General features: G+C 42.0%; 1 protein-coding gene across 1 annotated transcript; it reads right to left on the bottom strand.

Moving 5' to 3' along the window:
* Positions 1 to 7,443: 7,443 nt before the first annotated feature.
* On the bottom strand, positions 7,444 to 11,713 carry LOC117500332 (protein ALP1-like). The gene is made up of 3 exons (XM_034153169.1): positions 11,326 to 11,713; positions 8,529 to 8,644; positions 7,444 to 8,394 (listed from the first exon to the last, which is right to left on the bottom strand). Exons 1-3 carry the CDS (start codon positions 11,672 to 11,674, stop codon positions 7,591 to 7,593), a joined length of 1,269 nt encoding a protein of 422 aa, XP_034009060.1. The 5' UTR covers positions 11,675 to 11,713; the 3' UTR covers positions 7,444 to 7,590.
* Positions 11,714 to 13,432: the final 1,719 nt, after the last annotated feature.

Below are 13,432 nucleotides of genomic sequence, written 5' to 3' on the forward strand. Positions count from 1 at the left end.
GTGTGCTTCGGGGGCGGGGTGACTGGAAAAGCTCTGTCCAAGAAACGCCTGGCAGGCTGGCTTTGTGAAACCATTGCACACGCCTACAAGCAGGCAGGGAGAGCCTGTCCCAGGGGGGTCCGTGCGCACTCCACACGAGCTGTGGCTGCATCAACAGCCTTATTCAGCGGTGTGAGTGTGGAAGATATATGCACGGCGGCGTCTTGGTCAACGCCAGGCCCCTTCATAAAGTTTTATCTCTTGGATATGTCTGGCTCTTTCTCATCGTCTGTACTTGCTGCGGCAACACAGGACTGGTGAGGAGGGGGGGGGCTGTGGGTCAGTGGGCATCTGACCCCCTCCCCGGACGTAAATGCGCTTACATTTCTCCGGACCCCTGGAGGGTCGCGGGGTGATGTAATGCGCTCTGGGCCCTTACAGGGCTGTAGGGCTCCCCTCACCTGCCTGGGGGCAGGAGGGGGAGAGCCCTCCATATTATTGTCCCTACACACTCTGCACAGGGTCAGTGGCGGAGTGGGGGGACATAGGGGGCACTTGCGTTCTCCCCGTGCTCTTTAGGGACTCAGGAGGGAGAGTGCATAGTGAACCCATACAGGGCTGCAGACTTTCCCTGTCTGTCTATGGGCAGATGTAGGGGAGTCCTCAGCACTATTTTTGAGCACACTTTTTTGCGAGGCAAGCGCGTCAGGGTGTGCTCTATCAGCCGCAGCCCGGACTTCTCCACGGTTACAACCGAGGGAGAGGTGAGTGAGGCGCAGTGGCTGCTAAAGCCGGTCAGGGACAGTGAGGTGGAACGGTGTGCTGGACGACAGTACGTGCATACATCGGGGCTCCGCCCACTGTACCCATAGAGTCCAGTAGAGGGCGGAGCCTGTGAGAGATATAACGTCGGGTTACGTATTGTAACCCTTGTTATATAAACACAGGCGGAGCCCTCTACCTTGGGGGCACTGTCTGTCCTATACCGCTCGCTGAAGAGTGGTGTAGGATAGTGGTCAGGAGGCGAGGCCTCCTTTTATACGGAAGTGAGATGCGCACGCATTCAGGTAAGCCCGCCCCGGGGCCGGCTACGTCTATAGAAATCTCAGTAGGTGAATGCTTGCATGATAAGGTAGTACCCATAGAGTCCAGTAGAGGGCTCCGCCTGTGTTTATATAACAAGGGTTACAATACGTAACCCGACGTTATGTGACATTTGTTGACATAATACATTTAGGTAAAGTGCATAGTGGAGCATTTAGGAGTCTGTGGAGTATATCATTATATATATTATTATTTGAAAAAGTGGGTTTATGGTTCACGGAAAATCGTAAAAAATATAACATTAGCAGTGTTGAATCTGGGCTATGAGGTAGGAGAGTTATTGAGAAAAATGTGAGAATGTGCCCCTGGACAACTACAATACTTTTTGGACATTTCATTTTAGCAATCAGGTTTTGCTGGCAGTACTTTGGATTCCTCTGATAAGGTTTGTAGTGAATGGATCTCAGTGTCACTAAAATAACGTAATTGTACTTCTTTTGGTGAATAACAGTAATGTAAGTGAGTTTGAGTGACATGAAATGAAACAGACAATTCAAACCTGTTTTTTGGTAACAGACACAATCCTGTTTGTAAATAAAACATGTTTTTTTTTCAGAATCTGGGTTGGATTTTAATTTTGCTTGAAGCTGGCACACGGGAATAAATTCCCCCATCATTTGTAATCAAGCACTTATATCCAGGGTTCGAGTTATGTGGGAGCCAATGGGAGCTGAGCTCCCATAAGGAGGGGTCTGAGCTCCCACGGACGCAGTGAAATCATACATCTGTGGGGGTCGCTAATACATTACCAACAACCATTATTTTAATCACAAATAATGCATGTGTCAATGTAATGAGTATTATTTACGTTAAAGGTTGGGTAGGTAAGTTTGAGAAACCGGCTCGAGATACACTTTTTGTTATATTCCATGGAATGCTCTTAACATCCCGATAGCAATGAATATCTTACTGTAAGTGCTTTGACAAAAAATCCATACAAAAATTTCATCTGTGGAAGCTGTAATACTGTAAAAAGTAGGACCAATCATTTTAGCCGGCCCGGTATGTGTATGATGTAACTATTTTATAGACTAATATGTAGCTTTATGAATAATGCCGTGCCACATTTTATAAGCTATTTGTTTTGAATGTAAAGTAGTGAAGTGGGAGTTTAAACTAACAGAGATTTCATAAGTAGAGCAACTTCCTTATGCCCGGGCAGCCGAAAATATGTTTTGTGTGCACAATTTTGGGCCTTTGGGGACTCCGTAGAATCACCGCAGACAATTACATTTCAGGAAGTTACTTTGGAACTTCCATGTAAAGTTTCACGCTATTTTTTGCTAAATGAAAGTTAAAACGTTTCACTATCACTCATATCACTTTGTCTGATCTCTCTCTCTCTCTCTCTCTCTCTCTCTCTCTCTCTCTCTCTCTCTCTCTCACTCTCACTCTCACTCTCACTTTCTCGCCCTGTAATTAGTTGATTCAACTTCTTAATGTCAGTCTAAATAATACAATTATGTTGGTGCATCATGGCATGTGGCTCATTAAAAAAAAGTACAGACTGTACAGCTATTATCTACCTCTTGTATAACAGCAAATTGGTCAGAACCGGCCCTGGTGTCTACCCCACAGCACCCCCCATTTGAAACATGTTCCCACGGCTATGATTTCATATTTAAGTTTGTAGCAAGTAGAGGGCTGCTGGCAGGCCCGGACTGGCCATCGGGAGGGCCGGGAGGTTTCCCGATGGCCTAGCGATTTTTTTAATTTTTATGTAGGAAAAATGCGTTCTATTGTGAACGCAACGCTGCGCAAATGTGGGTTTGCCTCACACAGGGTGACTGTCTGTCTACTGTACATGATGTGGCATCTGTTTCATATGGGTGTTTCCATAGATCTAGTCTCTTTATTTTCCCCTCAAAATGCACCAGATTGATGCATTTAACTCCAAAATTAAAAAGAAATCTTACCAGGGGGGGCATGCCCCCGGAAGCCCCTAGAGGATTTGAGGTCCACCCCCAAAATATGTTCACATGGATAGGTTCCCAAATACATTTGCACATTTTTTTAAATAGTAACCCCTGTCCATATGTTTATTATTGGTGTGTGTGTGTGTGTGTGTGTGTGTGTGTGTGTGTGTGTGTGTGTGTGTGTGTGTGTGTGTGTGTTTGAGTGTGTGTGCGCGTGCATGCGTGCGCACGCGTTAGTTTCAAAGACCCCCATAGAGCTCAGTTTATAACTCGAACCCTGCTTATATCCTTATTGTTTCCTGTCAGTTAAAAGTTGGCACATGACATTTAACTGACAGGACATTTCTGACGTCTGTTAACATTCTGCAGAGCAAAGACAAAGGAAATATGTAAAGCTGTGAGCATCAAGTAGCAGACGATGTAAAAGTAATTCTTGAGACACTTAGCCCGTTTAAACGACGCCTAAGAGGATTATACACAGACACGCACACGCACGCACACACACACACACACACACACACACACACACACAAACACACACACACACACACACACACACACACACACACACACACACACACACACACACACACACACACACACACACACACACACACACACACACACACACACACTGCTAGTTCAGCCCAGAGCCGTATAATAGAAGAGTTACGACATCTCCGTTCACTCCAATGGACCAGTTTTTTTACAGCAATGGCGGATCGTGGAGCCGTCAATAGTTCCCCGGAAGTTAGCTTGCCGCTGACTTCCGGGGAACTATTGCGACCAGCAACACAGTAGAGTTGCAGCATAATAGACCGTTCGTGATGGACTTTTAAAGGTAAGAAGACGTTTAAAGATTTATATTGCAGATATTATCAGCACATCTGAGTCAAATGAACATGTGTATTAAATGATGTTAGTGGATTATCCCTAAATCAGTAGATTTAGGGAACGTTTACAGATAACAGATTAGGCTAGGATACCGGATAAAGTTAGCAACACACGTTAACCATGAACAGCCTATTAATCCGTTCTCCTAATGTTATTTCATCCAACGTTGTGGAATTATAGAAAAAGGGCTTCTAAACGTGATTTTTTTGTGGGGTGGCGGAATATAATATTAGTTAAATATAACATTGGGGCACGTGTGATTGTAATGAGTGGAGGTGGAGAAATTACGATCTCCATTTTGGAGTAGGCCTACAAACTAGTATAATAAAGTTAACATTACACAATAATAAGGAAGAGAGCTATTTGTGTGATACATCGCTATTGATATGAATTTAGAGTGCATATTTGAGACTTCCAAACAGTAAACAAAAACGTAATTTATAGGTGAGTGTTTTTAGTGTATTCTGTTGATTATTACCTGTCTGTATTATGTTGCAGCACAGCTGATTTTGAAATGATGGCAAAGTGAGAGTGAAAACACAAGGTAAATGTAATACTACTGTTGTATATAAGTAAGCATACTAAACATGTATTCTATCACTGTATTATATAAGTAATCTTGTTAGTGTATATTAGTAACCTACTGTATGGCAGGTGGAGGGGCAGTGATGTTACAGGTGGAGGACTTACTGGACATGTATACACTCATTACATACTGTACGTAAAATACGACCAAGAATGTGAGACAACTTTATACAAATTCATATCACATCCATTACTGATGCCATTTGTCATACTTTGTTAAACTCACTCACAAATAATAAAGTTCCATAACTTCAGTTGGAAACAAAGACCACACCTTATCTCCCCAAGGCAATTTCCCATCCAATAGGTGTGCTATATAGGTGTGTATAACCCTTTCTCCTGTCTGTTTCTCCCTCTTTCAGCACAAGAACCAGAGGGGGATTCAATAGAGCCTGAATACCTGCACTGAGACCCTCACCCTGCACCCTGAGTCTCAACTCTCAGAGTTTTTCAAGCCTTTCCCTGTTATTTGTATTAAACCAAACATTAAGCTTCCCAATGGTGTGGTCTTCGTTTTGTGGAAAAAGTGCAAATGCAGTGTTTGAATATGATTACCTCACATATTTTGTTGCGGCTGTCTGTTTTGATTGTTAAATTGCTCCTGCTGACTTGAGCTAGCCATTTTTTCCTCCTCTCTGTGTCAGTGGGGAAGCCATACATTCTGATTCTTACTCCTTTCTCTGAGTGATTGGAGCATCCCCAGGCAGCACAGCAAACCATGGTGGAGACGATATGCCAGGACAACACGGAGGAAAAGGCACAGACAAACTGCATGACATGCTATTCAATGTTTATTGAATTCCATGTATTTACAATGGATGTTCCTAAAACAACATTTTTAACGTCATAATCGTGTTGCTGCTAGTCCATTGATAGTCACCTGTTGGTCTCCTGTCCTTTCTGAAAGTCATAAAGATGACATTAGTCATTTAGATTACTTATGTCCTCAAGTACCATGGGATTACTGAAACCACCATGAATTAAAAAAATGGTAGAAATTAATCTAATCTAAATTTTGAAGCATTCCTTGCCATCCCCTCCCTCTAAATATATCAATAAACATTAGGAAGTGATGCTCCTGACTACCATACCTGTTTAAGAAGATAATATTTGTTTTAAATAATTCAAAGCAATACACAACAGCAACAGGCTCTTTAACCAAGGAAACAGCCTAACATGTATATGTTAACAAGTAAACTAGCTGTTCACACTATTCCTAATATTATCCATAAATATTAGCAGATTCTATTTATTTTTTAAAACATATTGATGTAAATACATACACATATCGGTATGTTGTATAAATATTGCAAATCAAGACCTTTATTCACTACTTATTACCAAAAATCGTAGTTCTATCTCCGGTAATCATGCATTCATATGTCCCGCCACGAACTTCCGGGGAACTATTGACTCTCCCTGAACCACGTGACGATCAAGCATTTTGGACCTCCGCTGTCATAACTCTCTCTCTATATGGCGCTGGTTCAGCCTATTTCAGGTCAACATTTTATCTTAACCTATAATAATACATGATAAAATATGTCTTGATTATATTTTGTGGTGTTCTGAATCTTCAAAGTTAACTGAAGTTATCAAATAAATGTAGCGCAGTATAAAGTACACTGAATGGGAGTGGAGCAGTAATATAAAATTGCAGGATTAGTCTCAAGTACTTCAACATTGTCCTTAAGTACAGTGTCTAAGTAAATGAGATACTGTCTCCCGCTGTTCTTTGTTCAAGATTGAAATGTAAATGTGCAAGACGGTTTTCTGCCCCTCTATTCACATGTAGCCTTTCAGACGTGATGGTTTCTTCATCCTCGAACTGTTGTGGAGCAGAAGTATAAAGTTGCAGGATTAGTCTCAAGTACTTCAACATTGTCCTTAAGTACAGTGTCTAAGTACATGAGATACTGTCTACCGCAGTTCATTTGAACTTCAATGCTGACATTTCAGATGATAAATCTCTGTTTGGCAAATGTTTACTGCATTTTTGTAACGATAATAATCTCATACTGTCAAGTAAATCTCTACTACCTGAGAAAAGCGTCTAATAACTATATTAGTGAAGCATGGCATACTGTATAATGGCTTGATCACTGTATATGCACAGCTGATGCACACGCTTCTCTGGACAACATTGACCTTTGTTATGAGTTGGCCACTACAGATCATATTCCTTTTGTATTGACCCTGTTGGATAGGCTGGAAAGGTATATTACCACAGCTGACAACCAGTTTGGTTTTAAAAGAAAATTGCGGCACAGATATGTGTATTTTTGCTTTAAAAGACATTATAGCAAAATATAGAAGCCATAATTCCACCATGTTTCTGTGTTTTATTGATGCTTCCATAGACTGAATCATTTCAAATTATTTGACAAAATGTGCCAGAGAGGGGTACCCAAGTACATAATAAGGATCTTAGCCTTCTCTAGCACATCAGACTATGCAGGTGAATAGTATAGTATGTCTGCACTTTATGTGCTCATTTCATCATTCATGTATTTTATATTCTACTAAAACTGAAGCAAACCATAAACAAGGTGGCCTGTTGGGATTACAATATATATATATATATATATAATATATCTGCATTATTTTATCCCACTTTATGCTTTGCTCTTGCTGCTTGTTTTACACTGATTTTATGTCTTATTTTTTACTGATGTAAAGCACTTTGAACTGCAATCCCCTGTATGAAAGGTGCTATACAAATAAAGTTATTATTATTATTCAGATGGATGTTTCTGCCCCTCTGTTCATTCTCCCATTATCCTCCTCAATCTGCCTAGAAGTATTTTAATGTTGTAGCTGTTACTATAACCAATACTAATGCTAGGGCTGCAACTGACAGTTATGTAGGCACATAGTTATTGTTTCTTATCGCTGTGTGATTAAAAGAATAAACACAAATAGCAGGATAGGCAATGCAAAACTTTATTTAGTACCTTCATACACACATAACACAACATTAGAATGAGCTTTTATCAACAGAGCGAGCAGAACCCAAATCTGCATTCAAAGAATACATTTTTCCAAAGCTTGAGGAAAATATCACAACACAACCCCTTTATGAGCCAAACCACCATGAGAGAAAAAGATGGTACTATATCTTATCCCACTGAAAAGGCACTGCACCGATACCATTTAAATATTGGCATAGTTCATCCCTGTGCTGCTTGGCTCGAGCTGAATTATTGGTGGTGGGTGGCAGGGTGGCTTGCCGTAGGTCAGGGTCTTGTCTCCAGCTTCCTGGGACAGTGCCATGATCGGGTCCTTCCTGGTCAACAACTCCCGCCATGTATGCGCTACAGTTCTCTGTGCGCAGGAAGTTGTGCAGAGCACAGCAAGCCAAAACAATGGCCTCCACTTTGGCAGTGTCTTGAATGTTTATGGTGGTTAGGAAGACCCAAAAACGGTTGGCTAGGATGCCAAAGGCATTTTCTACCACCCTCCGAGCCCGCGACAGCCTGTAGTTGAAGATGCGTTGCTCTACAGCTAGCCTGCTGTTCGGATAGGGCTTCATGAGGTACTCTTTCAGGGGAAATGCCTCATCTGCCACAATGTGGTAACAAACCGCCTGGTCAGAAGCAGGAAGTGGTGCAGGTGCAGGGATGTTGCATGTCCTATTCTCCAAGGCATCCTGCAGTGAGCATCCACCAAACACACCACCATCTGAAATCCTCCCATTACAACCTACATCTACATACAAGAACTTGTAGTTGCTGTCGACCAGTGCCATTAGCACTATGGAAAATGTATGTTTGTAGTTGAAGTAGGTTGATCCAGTTCCTGGAGGGGGGCGGATGTTGATGTGTTTCCCATCCAGGGCACCTAGGCAGTTTTGGAAGTCCCACTGAGCCTGGAATCCATCAGCTACTTGCTGCCAGTCTTCCACTGTGTCTGGGCACTGAAAAACAAAACATATATTTTTTAAGAGCCATGTTTCATATGGCAAACCAAACATTTGCTGTTCAAATGCCTACAGACCTCACTGTATTACATACAGTTTGCACAGTAAAACTAGTAAGTATCCACACATACCTTCAGGTATTTCTCTTTTAAAACCTCGTAAATGGCTGTACAGGTCTCAGGAACGAATTGCCGGATGGTTGACACTCCCACTCGGAACTGGTAGGAAAGGCTCCTGAAGCTTTCCCCTGCAAATATTAACAAACACATAACTGAGTTATCTACACAAGCAGCTGAACAAAACACTCATTAGCTACAAAACTACAGGTTATAGTTTACAAGATAGTTGATTACTTTAACTACTATGAAGATTCAGACAAATTATACAACATATAATAATGAAATATTTTAACATGCATTATTATAGGAAGAAGATAACGCTTTATTGATCCCTTGGTTTGATTGATTGATTGAAAAGTTTATTAACAGCTTGTATATTGGGTACAGTACAGTACAGCTCAAAACATACAATTGTTAAGGGGATGCAGACCAGAGAAAGACTTTCGTCTTGTTTACATCAGGGTCCCCCATTTCCAATTCATCATATCATTTAAGACATATAAGACATATTGACATACAGATGGCTTATTTACAATTTACATACAGGTGGTTTTTTACATACAGATGGCTTATTTACAATTTTCCTTTTAGATTTCGTTCTAATACATCCTAACCGGACATTTAAGACATACCAAGTCTACAGATATACAGTTAGTAACAGAGTCTAAAATGCGAGTATATACATAGATGGGGGGGGGGGAAGCTGTCCATTGTACGACAGGTTGAGATTTGTACCATTACCGGGGCCAGTTTTGCAATGCTTTCCCCCGAAGGTGCTCTTTAAGAGAGGTTTTGAAGGTAAGTATAGTTTTACTTTCCTTTACAGTTGTGGGAAGAGCGTTCCACCTTGATGTGGCATAATTGCGAAACGTGTATTCCCCTTTTTTTGTGCCAAATCTGGGTTTTACATGATTTGTGGAGCTCCCTCTGGTGTTATGATCATGGTATTCCTTGACCTTTGGGAAGAATTTTGACATGTACATGGGTACCATAGAGGTGTAGTGGATCTTGTAGACCAGGCCCATTGCAAGTAGCTGTACTCTGTCATCTACTCTAAGCCATCCTAGGTTGTCAAAGTGGGCAGAGGTGAGGTGGGTTCTAGATGAAAGGTCAAGCAGTAGTCTGACCAGTTTATTTTGCGATGTTTGAAGTTTTATTTTTAGCGCCTTGGAGGTGCTATGGTACCATGACGTGCAAGCATAGTCATAGTACCCTTGAATGAGTGCTCCTGCCAGAGTTTTCAGGGTGTTTTTGTTTACCAGAGAGGAGATCCGGTATAGGAATCTAGTTCTTTGATTGACTTTTTTTATTACATTGGATGCCATTTTGTCACAGGAGAGGTTTGCCTCAAGAATAGATCCTAGGTATGTAATTTCCTTCTTACTTGTGACAATAATGTCACCCACTGCAACTGAGAAGTCGTCGGATTTGCTGAGATTATGTTTCGAACCGAAGAGAATGGACTCTGTTTTACCCAGGTGTAATGATAATTTATTATCGGCGAGCCAGGTGCAGATTCTGCCGAGCTCGGAGCTGAGGGTTTTTTCAACCTGCAATCTGCTCCTGTCAGAGACCAGCAGGGCTGAGTCGTCCGCGAACAGGAACAAGTTGCAGTCACATGCTGATGACATGTCATTTGCATAAATTAGGAACAGTAACGGACCTAATATGCTTCCTTGTGGAACACCACAGCTCACTGGGAGGGGGGGGGACAGAGTACCGTTTACCTCCACCATCTGTTCTCTCCCCTCCAGGTAGGATTGCATCCAGCTCACCGATAGTTTATCAAAACCAATTGCTTTTAGCTTGTCAATCAGAATGGGGTGATTGACAGTGTCGAAAGCCTTTTGTAGGTCCAGCATCACCATGCCGCAGTATTTACCCTCGTCCACCTCTTGTTTGATGTGGTCGTTCAAATAAAGAAGGCATGTGTCAGTGGAGTGGGATGTTCTAAAGCCAGATTGAAATTCATAGATTAGTTTCTTTTCTGCGAGGTACTTTTCGACCTGTTCATATACTATTTTTTCCATGACTTTCGAGATGGAGGTAAGTATAGAAACAGGGCGGTAGTTGCCTGGGTCCAATTTGCTGCCCTTTTTGTGCAGGGGGGGTTACTCTTGCAATTTTGAAGTCTTTGGGTACTTTTCCCTGTTTTATGGAGAGGTTAATTATGTGAGCTATGACTGGTGAGATGGCGGTTGCTGTGTCTCTGAGGAATTTGGAGGGGATATTGTCGTGGCCAGTGGCCTTGTTAGGTTTGAGGGCGCTCAGTTTAATGAGTACCTCTGCTGTTGTTACCCTTGCTAGACTGAAATCATCTTTGCGTACCCCTAGGTTTTTGTAGTAGGTCATGATGTGATCTACTCCAAAAAGCCCTGAGTGGGAGGGTAATTTATTTACAAGAGTTGTGGCTATGTTTGTGAAAAAAATGTTCAAGTACTTGGCCACATCCAGTTTGTCTGTGATGAGCCTGTTATCTGTCTTTATGTTTACGTTTGAAAATCTCGTTTTGAGTTTTTTACTGCAGCCAAGCTGGTTATTGAGTAATTTCCAAAGTTCACGGGGTTTATTTTTGTTTTCCTCAGTTTTGTCATTGATGAAATTCTTTTTGGCAGTTTTGATCATGGAGCTTACGGTAACGGTTACGGTTTGGTAATTTCTCAAGCAACCAAGCAGTACTTTGGTACTTTGGTTTTGTACTTACACTAGTACATCTACATTACACTGCGGTATTACTACTAAAGCACAATATACAATAATATACAAAGTGCTGCAATTTCAAATATAGCAACATCTTTAGCTTGCATACCTGTTGCCAAAAATCGCAGCGTAACCATCAGACGTGTCCCCACGGAGATACAATCCCGGTAGTTAGTGTTTTCCCTCTGGATGATTGGAGTGATGAGTTCCTTCAACATGTGGAACTGAACAGGAAAAAGCCGAGCAAAATTTCTGAAATCTGGCATTTCATTTAACTCCAGCTCTCGACACAGGTTCGGGAAAGCCCCATGAGTCTCTCGCTGCAGTATCCATGATTTCACCCATTTAGTGCGGTTTCTCCTAATTTGTCGCTTCTGCCTCTTGAGATACTGTTTCTTGAGAATGTCTTGCACAAGCAACTCTCCAATGGCTGATATCCCCAGTACAGCACGATACATGTTTTCGATGGACGAGAGTGAAAATGGAACGCACACGCTATTTGTTGTTTGTTTATATCACAGTCTGTTCTTCTTCTCTTTCTTCCGGTTGTTGCCTATTTTGAATGACGAATACACACTACCACCGCCTGCTGGTAAGGAGAGTTATTGCCACGCACGCATGCGCAGTTCGTACGTGCTCGGCTGAAGTCTTTGCGGTGTGTTCCAGTGCGACACATGGCCAAGACGCAGGAGAACTCGCCGATGCAACTGTTGGTGTCGGTGTCGGCGAGTTCTCTGGTGACTGCCTGGTGTGTCTGGGCCTTTAGCAGAACAAGATGTGAAGGTACTGCATGTTGGCTAATAAAGTTGGCTAGTAAAGCTAGTGTAAAGATACAAGAAGATGTCTTATTTATAACCAATAAGAACATTACATGGTACCAGGACACGGGTAAAACTTTGTCGGGAGCAAGAAGCAACGCAGAATGGATGCATTAAAATTGTCAAGTCCGTTAAATCTGACTGGAAATGTGGATACGAAATGGAGGACATTCAAGCAACCAACCAACAGTTTCTGCTTTACGCTGCAGCTGTTGGAGCGGATACAAAGTCAGATGCTAGAAAAATAGCAATACTGCTAACCGTTGCCGGACCAGAAGCATTGGAAGTCTACAATACTTTTGTGTTTGCTCAACCAGAGGACAAAGATAAGTTGGATGGTGTCTTAAAGTGGACCTATCATGCTATATTTAAATGATATATTGTAGGGCCATACCTATATAAGGTATATTTATACGTTTCTGTTTTCAAAATACCAAACAGATCATGCATTTTAGCCATGCCTCATTTCGCTCTATGTGCTGTTATTACATTTATCCTCGCCATCCATAGTCTCTAAATAACTTATTTCACGTATATATGATATTTAGGCTCGCTGGTCTCATCATACAACGGCAATGCAAAAAGCACCAGGGGAGGCAGCCATAACCTCTGCCGCACTGAAGGGGGCGCACGTGAGCCCACAGGTTCTTGTTGCTACTGTAATTCTACGCAGAGACGGCAGACGCAAACAACAAACTAGACTTTAGTTTTGAAACTAGAGGGAGATAAGGAGGACTTTTACAAAAAAGTAATAGAGATTGTTGTCCAGAAGGATAGCATGGACTTCATCTTCAAGTCAAGGTAAGACCACATTTGTAATGAAAATGGGATCTTACTAAGAAAGAACAATCCAATATTTAGATTTTGGGTATCCTTTTGTTGAACGGTCTGTTTAAAATTAATCGAAGCATCAGACTAAAAAAGCTTTTGAAAATAACCGAATATTTCGATTAAGGTCAAAATATAATATTTGTAAATCTGACTCAGTGAGTCAGTGCCTCACCAGCCATGAACCTCACCGCACGTCACTGTTCATTTGTTTTAAAGCTCAATAAATAACAAAGAAGACCTTTGACCGGCACTTTTCTAATTTTGTCCGGAAGATTTAAACTTTAACGGACATCTTGACCGGCGAAAGAAACTGAAACTGAAACTCTGCCGCACGGTCCCCTCGTTCCTTGGAAGAGGCGGAGAGGTGGGTGTTTGTCATCTGCTGGTGGACTAACCGGAGAGAATTACAGTGCGTGCCTCGACGGGGAGGGATTGCATTGAATTAAAGCAGCGGGAGCAAACGCTTGCTTCGGGGAGGGAGAAAAAAAGCCACAGCGGAGAATAAACAGAAGGGTAACCATGGTAACTATGGGCGGGAAGTCTTCTTCGCTGCTTTTGTGGCAGACT

The sequence above is a fragment of the Trematomus bernacchii genome, unplaced genomic scaffold (assembly GCF_902827165.1).
Source record: "Trematomus bernacchii unplaced genomic scaffold, fTreBer1.1, whole genome shotgun sequence".
Taxonomy (NCBI): Eukaryota; Metazoa; Chordata; class Actinopteri; order Perciformes; family Nototheniidae; genus Trematomus; species Trematomus bernacchii.

Excerpts from the sequence above, each read along its gene's own strand:
- LOC117500332 (XM_034153169.1), bottom strand. The coding sequence starts at position 11,674 with ATGTATCGTGCTGTACTGGGGATATCAGCCATTGGAGAGTTGCTTGTG. Across the intron at positions 8,645-11,325 it reads GCTGCGATTTTTGGCAACAG|GGGAAAGCTTCAGGAGCCTT; the intron begins GTATGCAAGCTA and ends TAATATTTGCAG. Across the intron at positions 8,395-8,528 it reads TAAAAGAGAAATACCTGAAG|TGCCCAGACACAGTGGAAGA; the intron begins GTATGTGTGGAT and ends TTTGTTTTTCAG.